General features: G+C 36.0%; 1 protein-coding gene across 1 annotated transcript; it reads right to left on the bottom strand.

Annotated features, from left to right (window-relative positions):
* Positions 1-10,365: 10,365 nt before the first annotated feature.
* LOC112161374 (G-protein coupled receptor 26) lies at positions 10,366-13,187 on the bottom strand. The gene is made up of 3 exons (XM_024296440.2): positions 11,789-13,187; positions 11,423-11,536; positions 10,366-11,069 (listed from the first exon to the last, which is right to left on the bottom strand). Exons 1-3 carry the CDS (start codon positions 12,457-12,459, stop codon positions 10,787-10,789), a joined length of 1,068 nt encoding a protein of 355 aa, XP_024152208.1. The 5' UTR covers positions 12,460-13,187; the 3' UTR covers positions 10,366-10,786.
* Between the last annotated feature and the right edge of the window lie 7,181 nt (positions 13,188-20,368).

Below are 20,368 nucleotides of genomic sequence, written 5' to 3'. Positions count from 1 at the left end.
TCTGTTCACCAAGATAAGCTGCTCATAATGCCAAACCACGGACTTTTCGGTTTGTTTTTCCTCAGCTGCGGCTTCAGATCTGGCTTCAGCGAGGCATTTTATGTAGTGGAGAAATCTGCAAATGTGGTGCTGTGTGCAGCCTGATCAGGTTTCTCCTTTTTCATAAATGATTTTAGTGAGATCATTTGTGATGGAGGATGATGTGGTATTGATGACAGGACAGAACTGCAGCCAGAACAAAATATAAAAATGCATAAACTGTCTTTGTGTGTCTAAGTCACCCAAATAGATCTATAACATAATATCCAGATACTAAGACGTACTATTAGTGAATGGTCTTTTATTTTATTTTTTTTTACATTTTTTTCATATATATGAGGTGCAGCAAACTAAAATGTGAATTAAGCAAAACAAAAGAGATAAGTTTGTCAGCCAGTCTGACTGAATTATTTCACAGTAACTCTTGGAATTGTTTGTAAAGTTAGTCACTTGTATCTATAACTCCCAACCTTATTTCTAATAAAAAAGAACAACAACAAAAAAAAACGCTAAAGCAAACATTGCTGACACTTTTGATAAGGTGCTGCAAATCGCTAAATATAATGTTAACAAAGATAGTGAATACATTTTTTAAGCTTTTAACCAGTTTATTGATTTGGCCTTTGTGAACAATTGGTCCCTTTAGATGTTAATGAATCTTGCAAGGTAATAAACTTCATTTGGCTTATTGTGAAAAAAGATGTCTTACAAACACAATATAAACACATTAATAAAACTTGTTAAGGAATTTCAATATAAAGTGTTACCCAAACAGTATTGTGACTATGTAAACTCCCAACTTTTTAGGTAAAAAATTACAATCCAACACGCTCCAAGCTAGCTTTGTTAACTTATTTGCATTAGCGCTCAACCTAGTTTGCAACTCATTAAAAAGAAAAAAGCACTCATGCCGCTAAAACAAAAGATACTGTGACTATTGTGACTACTGTGGCTAATTCAGAACTTGTGGCTAAAACACATAAAAAAACAGTCCGACACGCTACTCATTAGCCAAGTTAGCATATTTACAAAAACAACAATCCAATGGATGTATATGAGAACTGGAATACTTCCTTTCGCGTTCTAAACAGTAAGTACCCACTGGTTCCAAAAAGCCAAAATCCCACAGACTTATTTTGAGAAAACTAACAGATATTATATATTACAGGTCATGTCGAGCAGATTATCCTGAGCACGCTTTCAGTGGAAGGGGGTGTGGCCTTCCAACGATCTCACTCCTGATTGGCTAGTGCGGTTGCAATAGAAATGTTGACTGAGATCGACTTGGACCAATCACTGCTTACTAACACTGTCTGGTTCCAACATGGAAAAGTCAATATCATGAAAAAACGGCAACTTAATTGACTTTAGTTTGTTGGAACCAGAAGTAAGGCATTTTCTATGGGTGACGTCACATTTGCTCTGTCCAGTTCCTATACAGTCAATGCATCCAGCTTTGTTTGTAACTCATAAAAAAATAATAAAAACGACAGAAAACAAACGTTATTGTGAATGTGCTAACTCCCAATCTTTTTAGTAACATGTAAAAACCTCAAATCAACACTAATACACGCTACCTGTGTTAACGTATTTGTGCCCAACTTAACATAATAACAAATATCACCCAACCTCGTCCGCAGATCATAAAAGAAAAAAAAAAAGATTGACATTTTGACAAAGGACCCTACCAAAATTAATCTGTACTCTATGAAGCTCAAAAAAGACTTTTAGGTTCACCTTAAAGTGCAAAAAATCTGAAACTTTGATTACCAAGCATTTTTTTTCCATTTCATTAATTTTTCTCCTTTAAACTACTGTCTGTTAGTGATTTCCGTCATTATCTGGAGCTATAAACTACTGTGTTCCTCCACCTTTGACCAACTCTTTTATTTTAGTCTCATGTAAAAGTAAGTATTGACCATTTTTAATTAACAATGAGATAAATATGTAACTGAATCACTATGGTTACTGCCTTTATTCACGTCAATATTATTATAAAAAACAAAAAAAGATTTTTAACACCTTTAATGCTTTCTCAAGTCTAGTCAGTGTTTCATTAGATCCTTCAGTAATCAATAAAGTTGCACTTTTTTTCCCTCAATCTATTAATGAGAAATGGATTTAATATGATGGTGCAAAAAGATGAGAAGTCTTTAGGTGAAGATGTTCCTCTTTTATATAAATATCATGTTCTGGTTTTATTTCCAGATCCGTTTTTTCCTTCTTGCTCCCAGATTCCCACATTTATTCCCCAAACTCTGTGTGTTCTGTGTGAATAATCAGAAAGTCCAAGAATATTTAACACAAGAAAGCACCGAAACGAGACAGTAAATATTTTTGTTGGCACAGCATATATGCTGTAAACAGTAGAACCTAAACTAGAGTTTCTTGTTTATCCTGTCAGACAAAGAGGCTGAAATTTGAGAATTTGGAAAAAAATTCCACTGAGCTATGCAGGGAATTAAAAAGAAAACAAAAACACAGATCATATTTATGGTATCATTTAATTGTCTATCGTTAGGCTGCTTAAAAGGGATTATCAAAGACAAAAATTTAAAGTTTTCTGTCTGAATACATTCCAATTTACTTTTAGTTTTTGTTGTAAACTTGGTCATTTACAAAAATCAATTTTAGGTTTCTCGTGGGTATTGTAATAAAGAGTTTTCCCTCGGCAGCAATTTTCCATTTTGCAGCTCATATGTTCATCTGACCTCTGTGAGAGAGGCTTATTCGTGTGCGACCACCGTTGTACGGAAAGTGGCTCCATTGTCTGCACATCTTTTCACTGCTGAGGTCTCTCCTAATGAAATGGCTCCATGGATTCTCCCTAATCCGCCGGTTTTCAGCGGGCTAAAACAATAATTACTTAGATCGCTTTTGCACTTTGTTCCTCTGATTGATTCCTTGCCTCCTTCCCTGGGTTTTATCTGTCCTTTTTAAATAGCAGCCTCCTTATATTTCTCCTTTGACGAGGTAAAAGCACTCACCAAGAGTAACCAACAAAAAAAAAAAAGGAGTTTGAATGTCACTTCATTGTATCTTAGTGCAGGAAACATAATCTGTAAAAACATATTAGAACAATCTTTTATTCTGCATCTGCGTAACCATAATTAACCTTAAATATGATATGCTCCACCTGTGCCAGTTTGCAAGTACCCCACTTTAGCCTCTATTATCATTTGATGGGAATCTTAATAGCACGTCTTGTCAGACACAGCCTGTCTAGCACATTGTTATCTCACAATATTTGATGGAAAGGTAAAAAAAAAATGGCAGCAACGTCTCTCACATGCAATTTATAGAACCAGCTTAGAGTCTTCGGTTTATCTGATGGATTTGTGTCAAAACAGAGATAGGAATGCTTTTTTTTTCTGTGAAAATGGGAGGAAAAAAGGTGCTACTGCAGGACTAACTATACCCACAAATGACACGACCAGGGCTAAAATAGAAATGATTTAAATGGACACAATCACACACATTTGCATGCAGGGCTGCATGGATCCAGCGGGAGGCAAAAGTCTGAATATGTGCCTTGTATTCTTGGCAACACGGGTAAACATGGGTAGCATGCTAACTGGAGACATAAAGATTAGCAAAGATCCAGAGAGTCCAGAAGGACCGTGGATGGAATTAAGCTGATAAGATTTCACCAAAAACGACAGATTTACAAAGGAAAATAAATGCAAGCATTTTCTTTAAATTCACAATACATTTATTGCTGTACGGTTCTATAAAACCAACATATTATAAGTGGTATCCATTGACAAGAAATGTACTTTTCATTGTAGATTTTTGTTACTAAATAAAGTTCCAACGGAAGCCACCTGCTTAAGTCCACATTACCAAAAACTTTCCCCGGTTATTGTGTTTCCGATCACTAAGCAGATGGCTGAAGATGACTCACTCTGAGGATTGAAGTCACGCACATCATCCTCTCATTAAATATCAGCAGCAGCGCTCACACAGCAGCTGGCACACCAAAAAAAAATCACAAAAAAATGAAGCTTTCCACACTAGAAACCCGGCAGCCATGCGAGACGGAACTGGATGCTCAGAGGGATTAAAAGAAAAAAAAAGATTCCATGACATGCCCAAAAGGGATTTGTAACATTTTTTTACTAATATTTATGACTCAGATATTAATTTTACTGGAAAGACAGAAATTTTAGCTGAAAATGTTCTCAAATATGATCAATTTTTATTCCAAAATACTAGAAAAAAAGCAGCTCTGAGGACATCTAGAGCTTTGGTAAAGGAATATTATAGTAGTATAAGTTTCTTTAACTTTCCTTTAGAAGATATTTTATTTTTTTAAGTATTCATTGTGTTTGAGGTCATGGGTTATGTGTGTTAATGGAGGAGTTTTTGAATGCAAAGCCCTTTGAAAAAAGTTTGATAAATCGATTGATATAAAGGTTTAATCAATATACTAGTTTACATTAATCTAAAAAAAATGATGCAAAACTGTTTTGGGTAAAATACACTTATGTTGAAATAATTTGAATTAAAAAAAATAAAGAAAAACAACAAAAACATTAAAATACATTTTTACTCTCACCAAAAAAATCAGGTCAGGTGGTATAAAAGGACTATAAAAAATCAGGAGGACTTATTTTAGATACTGAAATTCGGGGACAGTAGCTATGTCCTCAAATTCCCCTGGTGTCCCCGGATTGTTGGTGAGTAGTCAGGTTTTTGTCCTCAAATTCCACATAAACCAACACACCCCCACACACACACAACATACTTAAACAGAGAAAATACATAAAAACTAACTTTAAATTAGACTCTTATGACTGCCTTAAATCAGCCATGATTCAACTTGACAGATTTCATCCTCTCACTGTTACAATGACAGGATAAAACAGATGGAATAACTTAGAAATATGACTGATTTGAAGCAGTAAAAATAGTGGTTTTATTCTAAATAACCTTTGCTCCATTGTATATGAGCTTTAGTGTTTATCTTTAGTCAAAAACGGTTTAGAACTGAGCTAAAAGAAGCACACTTCACTGTCACAGACGAAGCTGAAACTCAATTTTTTCAGCAGACTCCTGGCTATATGACTCACCCTGACTGAAGAAGCAGCTTTTGTTTCGTCAAATCCATACCATGTCTCAGGTCCTTCACAGCCAATAACTCACTCTTTGAGCAATTTGATAAATAGCAGAGAAGCAAACTTTAAAAAAATTCACCAAGTAAATGTTAAACAGTAGCTGAAGATTTCACCATATAAAAATATGGGTTTACCGGATGAGTTCTCAGCAAACAGCCCACAACTCAGAGGCAAGAAAGACTCTCTGAGGCAACATCCCTCTTTAAAGACCCACTCCAATGAAAATCGTGGTTTTGCTGTTTTAACAGATTCTTGCAGCATTTTTCTCAAGAAAATGAAGTTTAAAATGTAATTTCTGATTATTTCTTTATTCAAATTGTTATGAATCAGGAGCAGAGAGAAAATAATGATTGAAAACTGACAGCTGGATGACTTCAATATTGACCTTTTGTTGGTCCGCTGGTTGTGAGATTTTGAGAGAGAGTGAAGACAAAGGGATGATGGGAAATGAGAGCAGACTTACTCCACCGTAACAGTCCTGCCCACAACTTAGAGGCAAATTTCTGAGGAAACTACATCCTAGAAAGTGACACAAGTTTTAGTTAAAACCCCATAATCAGTTAAAAAACCACTGGTAACACTTTAAAAATATATTATTAGTTGGTTTGAGTGGAACTTCAACATGAGTGCAGGGGGAAAAAACACACAGACTAGCATTCTTTGGCAGAAATAGCTAGCTTTTAAAAAGTTATTATTAGTTCTGTAAGCATTGGAGACTGCTTACTTTTGGGAATTGTGAGAACTCTGACATTTGAATTCAACATTCCCATGACTCACAGTTACAAGCCTGTAATCACTCCAGTTAGTTCATTGGACGATGTTTGGATAGTGAAGCAAATCCCAGAAAGAGATGATGCAAACGTGTCCAAATCACTGGGTGCTGGTAAAATAATAAAAATAAAATGTAGTGGCGTGCAAGAGCAGACATGCACGTGTTATTAATGAGCAAACAAGCTGCACTCTTACCAAGGTGGGAAATGAAAGAGATCCATCTTTCCTGTTTCTGTTGGATTGTTTGTGGCATATTCAGTTCAGTGTTGCTGATTAAAAGAAACTAATGCACTTGGATGACTCCAATTACTCAGGAGGTTACAAAAGTTACAGTCATTAAAGGGAAACATATTTACAGCCATCCAGGCTGCTGTCATGGCTGTAAGTGTGAACATCCGCATCAGCTTTATCTCTGCTCTATTGATGGACTTTTAAAGATCTTCTTGAAGGATTTTACCGTCATCTGATGTGTTGCTTACCAGCTGTGTCCTTCATGTCTCCTACAAAAAAATGCAAATGCCTTTTTAAATTCAGCAGCTTGTTCATTAAAACCAGATAACGCTGTGGAGGTAATTGCTGCAGTTTGGCTGTACGGCGGTGGGATTCTTCATTAATTGAAACCTGATGGAACTCCCTGGTGAGATCTGCAGTTTACAGCTGACGGTAAACCTGATCCGTTGTTGAACAACTTTTACATAATGAGGCTTGAAGAAGCGTGACATCGGTGTGGCACTAAGTCACACATCGTCGTTTTCTCCCCTCTTTGCTTTCTTGTGCTTCCTACGCATTGTGGCTTAATCACAAGGTCTATGCACAGGTTTGTATCTGGCTCTTCACCCACTCACTTCAGGAGAGACGCCGTATATCTACACCTCCAGTCTGGGGATCCTTACAGATTCCTGGCTGCTTTCTGCTAATTGCCCCAGTTGTTGTACACTGCAGTGAAGAAGTGTTTAATCTTCATCTTGTTTTGATAAAAACTATGGGAGGTCATGAGTGTTTGATTTATTTTGATTGAAATGACATCACAGCATTTCATGTCTTTTCATGTCTGTCTGTGTTTTATTCTAATTAAACCTCACACCTAAGAAACGTTTTAACTTAAATAGATCCTATAGCTCACAATATCTCAGCTACACGCTAACTGTTTTGGCTAATTTGGGCTTTTCTTTTTAAATTTTTGAGGCTGTTTTGAAGTTAGGCTAATAGCAACATGCTAGCTGTTTTGGCCTATTTAGGCTTTTTGAGGTTTTTAGGATATTTTGAAGTTTAGCTATCTTTTCCGCTAAATGCTAGCTGTTTTGGCTAATTTGGGCTTTTTACATTTTTTTTAGGATATTTTAAAGTTTAACCATTTTTTTCTACTTCATGCTAGCTGTTATGGCAATTTTAGCGTTTTTTTAGTTTTTAAGGCTATTTTAAAGTTCATCTATTTTTTCAGCTACATGCTAGCTGTTTTGGCTAATTTAGACTTTTTCAGTGTTTTTGTCTATTTTAAAGTTTATCCATTTTTTCCGCTAAATGCTAGCTGTTTTGGCTAATTTGGGCTTTTTACATTTTTTTTAGTATATTTTAAAGTTTAACCATTTTTTCAACTTCATGCTAGCTGTTATGGCAATTTTAGCGTTTTTTCAGTTTTTAAGGCTATTTTAAAGTTCATCTATTTTTTCAGCTACATGCTAGCTGTTTTGGCTAATTTAGGCTTTTTCAGTGTTTTTGTCTATTTTAAAGCTTATCCATTTTTTCCGCTAAATGCTAGCTGTTTTGGCTAATTTAGTCTTTTTTCAGTTTTTAAGACTATTTTAAAGTTTATCCATTTTTTCCGCTAAATGCTAGCTGTTTTGGCTAATTTGGGCTTTTTACATTTTTTTTAGGATATTTTAAAGTTTAACCATTTTTTCTACTTCATGCTTGCTGTTATGGCAATTTTAGCTTTTTTTTTTTTCAGTTTTTAAGGCTATTTTAAAGTTCATCTATTTTTTCAGCTACATGCTAGCTGTTTTGCTAACCTACGTTTTTTTTCCAGTTTTTTAGGCTAATTTAGCATTTATCTGTATTTTACCTATCGGCTTCAGCGTTTTCAGTTATCAGCTTCAGCGTCTTCAGTTATCAATTTCAGCATTTTCAGCTATCAGCATTAGCATTTTCAGTGGCCAAATTCAGCTCACAGCATACACACTAGCATTATCTCAGGTAATGCTATATACATAGTTCATAGTTATGTTAAAAAGTTACAGTTTTAAAGTTTTAAATTTTTTTTAATGCGTTCAATAAATGTTTATCTTGTTCGGCCCGCGACCTAAGGTGTATTTTGGATTTTGGCCCCTTGTGCCATCGAGTTTGACACCCCTGTTATAGCTGAAGATGTTTTACATTTTCTCTTTATCAGTTAAGTAAGCATCTAGAGAAACAGGTTTCGAAAAATGCACGGCATTTATTACATCGTCTTCACAAATGTATTCAACAAAAGTCAAACATAGAAAGACAAAAAAATAAATAGATTTGATTCCTTTAAAGGCCTTGTACTCTATCACAGCAATGAAAAAAACATCCTGATTTACCAGTGTTGTCAAAATGACTAATTTCTACAACGCTGATCTCACACAGCCCCTCACAGAACATGCGCTGGAATGTTAATAACACGGCTAAATAGCTGCAATCACATTTACATTATTTTTTTTCTTATGCAATAAAAAAATGAGCAGGCAGCACAAAATAAACCATACTTTAAAAAAAACTGTCTTCACACGTCTCTGTGGCACAAAAATAACAGAAAAAAATCTCCTTTGCTGTAATTTGGATGGACTAAAAGGCACTTTATAACTCAAGCTTCACAGTTAGAACACACTGTTTCAATAAAGCCATCAGTGTGGCACTTAAATCTACCATACATGAACACAACGATGACCTGCTTTAAGTCATTCCATCGACCTGCACACCAAAAACAAAAAAAAGCAAAAAAGAACTCGCACTGAGGTCAGAAGTTACACTTGAATCTTCATCAAGATTTACAGCCACTCAGACTGAGTAAAATGTGAGACTTATGACAAATTTGTGCCTTTTTCTGGACCACATAAGTGTAAAAATACCACTTTTGAGGTATAGATAAATGTTGCACAGCTTTGTCCTAAAAGTAAGTGATATTGTTTTTCTATTTTACGTGATTTATTCATCAGAAATGTACCAATACAATTCACATTGTATTACAAAACAATATTAAACCCTTCACAAATAATACACAAAAGCTACAAAAGCGCCTTGTTTCCCTTCTTCCAAGGATAAGCCTACTAATAGTATCTTCTCTGTTGTGATTCCCCCGACTGACTATTAACAAGAAAACAAAAATCTAGCACCGCATGATAAAGTCTTATTTTGTATAATAATTAATGGGGGCACAGTGAGATACTTTGACACGGTCCTTCTCCTGACAGTAGCCATTCTTAAATAAGAATATGACGAGAACCGACGAGGAGATTATTTACTTTTTAATTAAAATGTGTTTGCTTGTGACCTATTTCCAAAAAGTATGCCCCTGGCAGGAGCTAATGAGCATTCAGCCGAGTACATCCGCAAGGATTGTAAAGTCGAGCAGCATATAAAGAACTCTGTAATTGTTGGTTTAGACATTTTTAGTGTTTGTTGACAAATAAAAAGTGAAATCGTGTCTACATTTTTGGTTTCACAGGTAATTTTGTTCGCTATAAAGACCCACTCCAAGAAAATGTTTTTAGTTCTTGTGGCATTTTTCTGATGATAATTATGCTTAAAATTCACCAGAGCCTGGATCGATTTGATTCAGATTTTTTTTATTCTTTTAATCCTCTCAATTGTCATAAGTTTTCCTCCTTGGCCGATCATCAATCCTCCTTGATGGGTTTTTACCTGTGTCTTAATGTTGTTTTTCCCTCCATTTTCTGTATTTAGTGTTTTACTCCCCCCACTTCCCTGCAGGTTTGTCTTGCTTCTCGACTCACCAGCTCAATGTCTCTGTTTCCAAGTTTTTTGATCCTGTGTCTGATACAGTATTTCAGCATATCACTCCTCCTTGGTTTTTGGATTTTTTATTTTTGTCAATAAAAAATCTTTTTTTTTTTTCAGCTGTCTTGCATTTGTGTCCGAACACCAAAGCCTGACAAATTCACTTCGATTCAACTAAATTTTGAGTTTCCACATTTGTTTATTAATTATATATATATATTTGAAGAATGTCATATTAATCTGATACAGCCCATATACTGTAAAATGTATTAGTGAAATTATAATGAGATTGTTAATACCAAACAGTGTTAGCTCCAACAATTGTTCTGCCTCTCCTGGACGTTTCAGTTTGGCCACTAGGTGGCGATTGCGCTTTAGCATTACACCTTATTCCAGAAGAAGAAGAAGAACGTATAAAAAAAAACTGTTCTTTAGGTCAAAAATGGTTACTTTAAAAATATGTCCTTTAAAAAAGTTTATAAAGATGTTCATTTAGTCAGCAGTGTGTGTTTAGGTCGACCCAGTGTTAGCATTAGCCTCATTATGCGTTAGCATCAAGCTAGCGAACATTAGCTTTGTGCGTTAGATTAATCACTACTTTTATGGATCGATTATTGATCTATTAAGCTTAAATCGATTTTATCAACCCATCCCTAGTGTAAACAGAGAGCTCTCAGCAGAAGGAAGGGGAGGAGGGTCTGTTTCATGCTAACGGTTATGGTTAGTGTCGAATTAAGTCCAAGAAATTTCTTTTTTTGCACCAAAAACGGCATAATCACAATTAAAAGAGCACTTTTAAAACTGCTCAGAAGATGATTGGAGTGGGTCTTTACTCTTAATTTAAAGTATAAAGATAAATAAATGATTTAAACGCCTGGTAATTACTTTATTGGCTGAGCTGTTTGTTTGTTTGTTGGCTGAATGTTGTTGGTGGAGTTGACATTTTTCCCGCTGCTCCCAGGGTTGATTTCTGTCCTGAGAAAGGAGGAAGGGACCGGACTCCTCCTGAGGACTTTGTTGGCCAGAAGGTTGCAGGTCTTCCTGTACTGGTGCCGCAGCAGAGAGTAGACGAACGGGTCGCTTGCTGCCTTGCTGTAGGCCAAACATTTGGACATGACACCCCAGCGAGGACTTATAGGCCCCGGAAAGAAGAGCTCTACCATTCTATTCCACAAAAAAGAAGAAAAAATGCACATTTAGAAAAGTATCTTTGATAGCAAATGGGTTGAAAGACATTTAAAAGTCTAGGAACCGCCTCAAAGCACACCAAAGGGGTCAACTCAGAGAATTCTGGAGTAGATAAAAAAAAAATAAAAAGTTTCCAGGCCATAACACCAAGATTCACATCAGAATAAGCATATTTAAATACACATTTCATCTTGATTTCTCCACAAAAATAGATTTTATATTGTTATTATCTTAGCAGAAGCACACTTGGATGCAAATGTTAAACATCTCACATTCTAAGAATTGGCCACACATTATTCTCCATTCTTCATGATGAAATCTCAGCTCACCTTGTAATGACATAAGGCGTGAAACACACCACAAATGTGCCGATGAATGTGCTGATCTTCTTGGTGGCCCTCTGCCTCCTCCGCTTCTGTTCATCTAAGCATTTCTGGCGCACACTGCCAAAGCACACAGGTAGCATTATCCTCTCAGGGGCATGATGGGAGATGGAGACAGGATGGAGGAATCCAGGGAGAAAATGAGGGGATGAAAACGAATGAAATGTGGCAGGGGGGTGTTTTTACAAAGCAAAAATGGAGATAAATGAGAATTATTTTTATAAAAATTCAAATTAATTAAGATATTTGGTGAAATAATTTATGAAAACGGTCCAACATTACATGGAGAACACATGACAGATGATGGTTTACCTGGGGTGAATGTCCACCAGCAGCACCAACGTCTGCATTGTGATCACGTCGATGCGTTTACAGTGAAATCTTGCAACTTTTAAGACTTTCAGGTACGTTACGCACATCACGATCAGCGTGAGGAGGAACGACAGCGAGTGCAGAGCCACAGTGAAGACCAGGAACTGCGTCCCGGCTCCCTTCGCCCTCGCGTTGCACAGGGTGCACGACGCGTAAAGGTGATGGTAGCCGATCCAGGAGCGGCAGGTGGCCACGGTGGAGAAGCACAGCGAGTGGATCCACGTGTATCCAAGCGCCAACACCGCATCCCGGTGGCGGATTCTTGAGTGGTAGCTCAGCGGGAACACCACAGCCACCCATCTATCGATGCTGAGGGCTGCCATGCTGAGCATGGAGTTTGTGGTGAGGAAAGTGTCGAGGAAACCCACAGTTTGACAGAGGCCACCGTTTCCGGGGTTCCCCGTGGAGATGAGACCCACCAGAGTTAGTGGCATGTTTGACACGCTCAGCAACAGGTTGCAGAACGTCAAGTTGAGAATGAAAAGAGCAGGTACCTGCTTACGGATCTCCGGGTTGTACATAAAGCAGATCAGCACCACGACGTTGGACAGCAGAGAGACGATAATAATCCCTAAAATCAACACAGAAGCAATTACATCCGCTGCGTCCATGGCGCTGGTTCCAAAATACCCAGACTTGTTGAGAGTGCATCCACTGTCGCGTTGCAAACTGTCATCGTGAGTTGCAGTCACTGTGGGTCCGCATCGTGCGCAGCAGCGTCTCCAGGATGATCCACTGATCGAAACAATCCTTAGAAGATTAGATCCTTAAATGTTCAAACTGTTCTCTTGTCACGCGGGAGAAGTGTTTTCCTCCATCACTGAAGGTTTGTTTTCTGCAGTAGTTTTTTTCTTCCTTTTTACTCTCACTGCTCTGGAGTCCCCTCGCTGCGCAATTGCGCACTGTGATGGGCAGCTTTGAAAGGAGAGCTCACTGTGTTCCCTGCTAGAGTCAAACAGGTTCACTCCAGTTCAAAAATAACATTTTCTGCGTAAAAATAGAATCAGGGCGCACGATGACGTGATTATCGGCGAGGCTGATGTCATCAGAAAACGCGCTAAAGTCGGCATTGGCGCAAATATTTACGCATTGGGTTTATTGAAATCTAAGTAAACCGTTTTGGAAATCTGTCGTCGATTTGTTCAAAGAAATGTGAACCTATTTCACTCCTCAGCTCAGTAACCTCGGCAGAAGACATTTGCAGCTGGATTCAGAGTCTTTATTGACACTTTGGATGGGCGCACTGCAGCTGCATGGACTGCACATCATCATGTGAGTCCGCACAGCGCAGCAGTGCCCCCGCCTCTGACGCGACAAGGAGCGCGGGGAGCCTCCCGCCCTCCAAGAAGTCATACTGTGGGAACGCGGTGTTTTCTCTGGCCCGTGACCTAAATACATGCTGATGCATTTATGTAAACATCTGTGGAGACATTTCTACCATTTTAGTTCTCGTTTTGGTCATTTAATCTTTGGAACCCCCATGTAATTTTTTTATTAGACTCTATTTGATTATTTTTACTTAAATAATTACCAAATTTGTATCAATATCAAGGAGGTTTCCTTAAAAGTTTGCACATTTCAATGTGTGATCAGGAGAAGTTGTTTTAAATATACATTTTCTTTCATTTTTTCAGTTAAAATGAAAACTTTTTATTATAACTTCTTAAGTCTTGATCACAAAATAACAGAGAAAAGCACTTCTTTGCCAGAGCAATGGTCAAACTATATTTTATAACTTAAAAAAATAGGGATGAAAACCCTATTTAGACTGATTTTCTTTAACTTTAATTTTTACTTTTACAGTGAACATATAGAGAATCCAAATCCAGGATGTTGGAAGAACCCATTTATCCATTCATCTGGAGCTTCTGGAGCCAAGAGACATATAGAGGGTCAAATTTTCAACCTTATTTTATCTGGACCTTAAATCATATTAAAACAGAACACATGCAAAATCTGAATTATTTAAGAACATTTAATATTTTAAATTAACTGTACATTTTTTAACTTTACATTCCTTTATATTGTAGCCCTCTGGTTTGTTAATGTTGTATATTGATGTGCCGGTTAGGCTTTTGGAGATTTGGGGGGTTTTCTGTTACCTATTGTTTAAAAAAAATATCGTAACTGGATGTAAATCTTTGTAAATAAAGTTTATTGGAATAAAAAACTAACCTATGGAGCATGCCTGAATAGGAAGACCATGTAGCCCACAAACTCAGAGCCAAAAACCAAAATGTTCAATACCGCATGTTTAACCAAAATAGAACAAGTAGACAAAATTAGAAAATGTGGTAATTCCCACGCAGTGGCGGACTTAACAATTTGGAGGCCCCAGGCGAACAATAACATGGAGCACTTTGCACTTTTAATCATTTATTGAAAATCCAAATCCTGGATTAAACGTCACTTGAATAACTTCTCACTGGTCCAATTTTAGAAAGCATCATTGTCAAGAATCAAAATAATTTGATGAGCATCTTAAAAGTGAAATCAGATTTAATTGTTAAAGAAACTATAATTGTGAATTATGAAAATGTGTTTAATGTGATCTTTTGTCAATTATTTTTTAGTAGGAACAAGTGAAGGTCTTCTGTCTTTTCTTTAATTTAAACTTTTTTAACAGAACGAAAATACTTTAAGACCTACTTAGATTAAAATCTTCTTTTTTGGTGTTCTCAACTTGTTATTGTGACATTTTTTTCTCAAGATGTAGGACATAAAGAACACTTAGAATAATAAGGCGATTCTGAGTATTTCTGTATTTAAATTGTGGTAAATCAGGAGCAAACAAAACATACTGTTGAAAAAATAAGGATTCATCCACTTGCAGACAAAGATTTCTATGCATTTGTCTCAAAGCTGTAAAGCTAGATAGCTCCAATAATGTGCATAATTTTTGTTTTACTGCTAACGTTAGGTTTGGTAGGGGTGTAAGCTAGCAGCAGAGCATGTACACTGATGGATGATGGGAAATAAGGAGGGGCTTACTCAAATCCGACAGTTTCACCCACAACTCAGAAGATAAACGACTGGCATTCTCCAAAAGTTTTATCCAAAAAAATGACAGTTTTTGTTAAAATTATTGCTAAAAACAGGATTTTCATAACCAAGACACCACTTAAAATGCTTTAAAAATACACCAAAAAGATGACCGGCATTGGACTTTAAATAATAATGGGAGTGGAAATTATTTTATAAGTTTATTTAAACATATAAATAAAGCTTGGGGGCACCAAAGTGTTGGGGGTCCCAGGCATTTGCCCACTTCTGTCTAATGGTGAGTCCGCCCCTGTTCACAAACAACCAAAGAGCTTTTTATCATTTAGTAGAGGATAATCCAACATAACAAACAGGATTTTTACCGATTTTAATCAGGACTGATCCAATCTGGATGTGATGTCAATTTTGTGGGGAAAAAAAGAAACATATATTCTACATTTCATTTTTTTTTAAATATCCAGAATTGGTTTCTCTTGTTTTTTTTTTTCTTTTTTTAATAGCAAATTCTATGAATTTTTAGCTTTAAGAATGAAATATCTGAGATACATTCTGCTGATTAGAGCAGTTTGTCAATTTTTAGTTGATGATACATTTTATATGTGAAAAATCAAAAGTTTTTGAACCATTTTGGACAGTTGCATGCATGGGTTCCGATTTGATCATGAAGAGTTCAGCAAGACTTTAAAAAATTGAAACTTATTAAATTTAAATTAGCTTCATTGGTTGAAATGAAATAATAACATATTAAGAGAGATTTCTTTAAAGCTCTGCTCAGTGGTTTAAGAAACTTCTCTATTTAGTGTGCAGCTGTTGAGCCATACCATTCATTAAAAGTTATGAATATTGACTAAAAGAGCATGCAGGAATTTTTTAATTAATGCCATTAAAGACGTTTTCACCTCTGCCCTTTCCTCTTGCAAAGAGACGAGAAAACATCATTTCATTTCTTTTTTAATACAGCATTTAATTCTCTGCAGTGTTCCCCTTAGTGGGATAAAGTTCAACTTCATTTGCTCAAGTACTTCAAGTAATGAGTTAAGGGATGCAACTTTACTCACACAAATATTTCAGATTACACATACAGGGGATTTATGGGAAACCTATAGATTTTGCAGCATTGGGAAATATTTATTAATAGATGGAACATTTAAGAATTTGTGCTTTTTCCTTTAACATATATATGATCTTCACAGCATTCAAATGTTTGTTATTTTGGATACCTGACATTTAGGAACATTTGCATAAAATGACATCAAACTTAAAGCCTTGTGTGGAAATTGGATGTTTTTCCTCCATTTTCCTAAATTCTATTAGACAATTTATCCTGCTGTTTTAAATCCCGTTAGGTTAATTAAAGAACCCGTGAGGTTGTTTGCTGCTCGCTGTTTCTTTGATTTATCTCCATGTGATTGATGGTCAGGCAGCTTTTCTTGGACTTTTTTTGTCCCTGTCTTCACACACTATTTTTTTAACATGAGTTTCATTCATTTTTATGCTTAAAACACACCGATTATATAATAATTTAGCCTTTTTTAAGTAATTTTATCAGGGGATAGTTACATTTATTGTTTTGGGGCTTTTATTCTTTTATCCTTTTGATTTTCTATCCTGTGAGTCTTTTAGACCGGTAAGGATGTGCTCGCTTCATCTCTTTGCATGCTTCCTTGTGACAGATGTCAAGTTGTTTTTATGTCAAATGTACTGTTCTTCCAACATTCTCTGTTTTTTTATATTTCTTTTTTTGTGACTAAATTGCAGGAAAGTGCTTTTATCTTGGAAAAAAAGGCATCTGTTCTAAAGTTTTTTTTTTTTTTACGACTAACTTTAATGGTGAGAAACTCCAACTCAAGAAAATTACCTTAAAAAAAAAAAAAGAAAGATTTTTATGTTTTGTTGTGCACAATTTAAAATATTTTCATATCACTCTTTATGTGCAGGTGTATAGCAAATCTTATGTCCGCACTCTGCTAGTTCACATTGTGATTCATCCCATCATGCATTGCTGGGGTGACTCAAACAGGAAAACTCATTTGTATGCAACTTTGGAGTTTTGTCTCTTGAGGGAATTTTTTTTTAAGGTCCATGAAAGTCAATCACCAGCATCTGCACGCCCATCTTAGCACGAATCATTTAAATTCAGAGCATTATTTTTTACACTTGGTTGCACCTTTCTATGAGGGGCCGTACAAGACATTATTTATATATATGCGAAAGAGAGTATACATGTATGCAAAAGAGAGTATATATGAATGCGAAAGAGAGTATATATGTATGCGAAGGAGAGTATATATGTATGCAAAAGAGAGTATATATGTATGCGAAAGAGAGAATATATGTATGCGAAGGAGAGTATATATGTATGCAAAAGAGAGTATATATGTATGCGAAGGAGAGTGTATATGTATGCGAAGGAGAGCATATATGTATGCGAAAGAGAGTGTATATGTATGCGAAAGAGAGTATATATGTATGTAAATGGTTCAGAATAAATAATGTCTTGTACGGCCCCTCATACTTATGCATCACGACATCAATATGAAATATCTTTCACGTCAAAAAGCAGATTTGATCCATGGAAATGCTTCCTGTTGCATCAAACATCAAGGTGCAATGTGGTAAATTTGAATTATTTGTGGCAATCCTTAGTTACTATTTATTATTGTACAGACAAAAAGCTCAAATATGCATCAAAGTACATTAGAGCACACTGGGTCAGATTTATCGCTTAAATTCTTTTTTTCTCTTCAGCCTTCTCTGACATAATTTGAGCAAAGCACTTTCAGCTCTTCACAGCTCCTGTGTTCCCACACCTTTAACTAAAACAATCACAGGCGTTTGTGTTGCAGCAGATTTCTTTGCTTTTCTGCTCACAGTTCAATTACCCGCATGCATCAGTGACCCAGAAGAACCCCAAACCCCCCGTGGTGATTTGCCAGTTGTTCTTCCTCTGTCTACTTTTTATGGTAGAAGAATTTTATACAAGGATGAGCAGGAATCCACTACAATACTCTGGGTTTTTACAGCTGACAGAACCAGACATTGAATAATCAGATTGTGTCACAACCTGATTTTGCGTCACACTCTTCTCAGAAACACCCCTTTTTTATGCAATTTGTCCTCAACTGAGCACTTGTCTTAAGTTTTCACATCACTTATCAGTCTTTTTTGAGCACAAAAGCTCTTCTTTCTTGTGAAGTGACCATTTTCCCTGTCTTTCTGCATTACTTGCAGTTGCATGGAGGGGTTGAAAGGGCAGAATGAGCAGACTCTTCAGTAGAAAACCACAACTTTGCCATCTTAATAGGATGTGATGATTTAGCATTTCTATTTTCTGATGTTTTTAATGTGATTTGGTTTATTTGTCATTATTATTTAACCTCTATTTATACCTGGGATGACATTTACAAGAGAAACCCATTTTATCAAAATAATAATAGCATCAAAGAACAACTCCAATGAAAATCACGTTTTTGCATTTTTAATAAGTTCTTGTGGCATTTTTCTTGTCACGGAGGACAAATTAAGACTAAAATTGCAATTCTGAGTATTTCAAATAGTTGATAAAAACATTCCACCACTTTATTCTGACATATCCACTTGTAGGAAAAATACATCCATCTTTTTTTCCTCATCCGAGCTGACATTCGGCTCAAAACTGTACGGCTAGAGAGCTCCAATATTTTTGTTTCACTGGTAATGTTAGGTTGGGGTTGTGAGGGGCTGTAAGGTAGTGGGAGAGCGTGTAAAACAAAGGGATGATGGGAAATGAGGGCATGCTTATACCCACTCTGCAGAACTATGTCCTAGAAAGCAACTGTTTGTTTTAACATTTTGGATTAAAAAAAAGCATAATCATAATAAAATACCACTGAGAACACTCTTTCAATCGTTTTACAGATGATTGATGTGGGACTTTTGTTGCAGCCTTCAAAGTAAACATGACTTCATCTTTTTCTTTTACTTTTTTTGCCCCAAACTGAGTGTTTTTTTAAATTTTCTCTGAGGTAGCCGGAGCAAAAGAACGTCAAAAACGCATCTCTCTCCTACATCTGCACAAACTCCGACAAAAGAGGAATATACTGGTGTATCTAACAGACATTTTTCAAATCAAACAGTAAATAACTTAATAAATAGGAAATTGTTCTCATAATATTATGACACGAAAATGATCCTTATTGTTAAAACATCTCTCATGAACAATATCTCAATTAACATTAATTAACTTCCTATTTCAATTTTAATATATTCCAGACGGTTTTGCAGATTTCAAATGATCTTAGACGGACACTAATTTGAAAAATTTTCTAAATTAATCAAACAAAACTTCAACATTCTTTTTTTTTTTTTGTAATAAAAAACAATCTATTTCCTTCAAAAGTGTCTGCTAGTGAAACAAAAGACATACATTCTAATCATCAGGTGTCATTTAATTGAAAGTGCTTTTATCTATTTTGAAAATTATTTTTTCTATCTTTTCCTTCAACCATTCAAGAGAGAAACTGTTTGGGTTTTGAAGTCCAGCTTTAGAAACTGCTTTTCACGTCAGGGATGGTTTTGTTTAAGTCATGATCTTAAAAAAATAATGAGTCAAACTGGGAGGAAAAGCCTCACAGGTACTCAGAGGGGAAAATGGAACCTTTGGAAATGTCTTTCTGCAGAAGATTGTCCCTGTAATAATTCAGTGACTCCACAGACTTGAGCTCTGTTCTTGAGCTGAGTTTGCCCTCTCAGTTAAGTGAAAATCTCTGTTAAACCCTCTAGAGGGATGAAGAGGAGACTGTAGTCCTCCTCGGGGAATAAGAACGGTGGGAAAGTCTCTTTTCTGGTCCTGTCACTGTGATCAGAGGCTGTTTGTTGGCGCGTAGAGGTGCCTGTTTGAAGCGTGGGTGGATGGATGGACTCATCTGAATACTGCCCCTTTATGACACAGAAACAAGCTCTTCCTAACATCTTCTTTACACAGAAAACAACAGCTTTTGTGTAGTAATACGTATTTTCTTCAAAATAAGAAAAATATAAATCAAAATGTTACATTTTCAGGCTGAGAGGACTCATTTTGGGTACCGATCATTCATGAGAGAACACTATTCCTACAAATCCAGCCACTAATTTTGGAATTTTTATATGAATAATGCAATAAAGGAATGTTGATAAGTTATTATTTTAACCCAAAGGTTTTGAATTTGAAGTTAAATGACTTACAATGAACAAAAATTACTGGTAACCTGAGGCTGTTGCTTTATCTCTGTCAACATGTTTGCTGGTGTTGTAACAATTTGTCTTAAAGTGCTAAAATAAGATTTTATGAGGTCAGTTTTGTTAAATTTCGTCCGAATTTTATTATTATATTTTTTGTGTTTGATGCAACTAATTCTTTATTGTATTCAAAGTAAAATACAAATGAGAGAATTAAAAAGATAAATATTATGATCAAATTATCTGGAAATACAAACTGCCCCATCCATCCATCCATACATCGTTCCATACATCCATCCATCCATCATCCATCCATCCAGC

The sequence above is a fragment of the Oryzias melastigma genome, linkage group LG15 (genome assembly GCF_002922805.2).
Source record: "Oryzias melastigma strain HK-1 linkage group LG15, ASM292280v2, whole genome shotgun sequence".
Taxonomy (NCBI): domain Eukaryota; kingdom Metazoa; phylum Chordata; class Actinopteri; order Beloniformes; family Adrianichthyidae; genus Oryzias; species Oryzias melastigma.
The sequence above is the reverse complement of the archived record's forward strand: the minus strand, read 5'-3'. Positions and strand labels throughout refer to the sequence as shown.

Coding starts and splice junctions, on each gene's coding strand:
- LOC112161374 (XM_024296440.2), bottom strand. CDS start 12,459: ATGGACGCAGCGGATGTAATTGCTTCTGTGTTGATTTTAGGGATTATT. Junction 11,537..11,788: donor CTGGTGGACATTCACCCCAG/GTAAACCATCAT, acceptor GTGCTTTGGCAG/TGTGCGCCAGAAATGCTTAG. Junction 11,070..11,422: donor ACGCCTTATGTCATTACAAG/GTGAGCTGAGAT, acceptor TTTGTGGAATAG/AATGGTAGAGCTCTTCTTTC.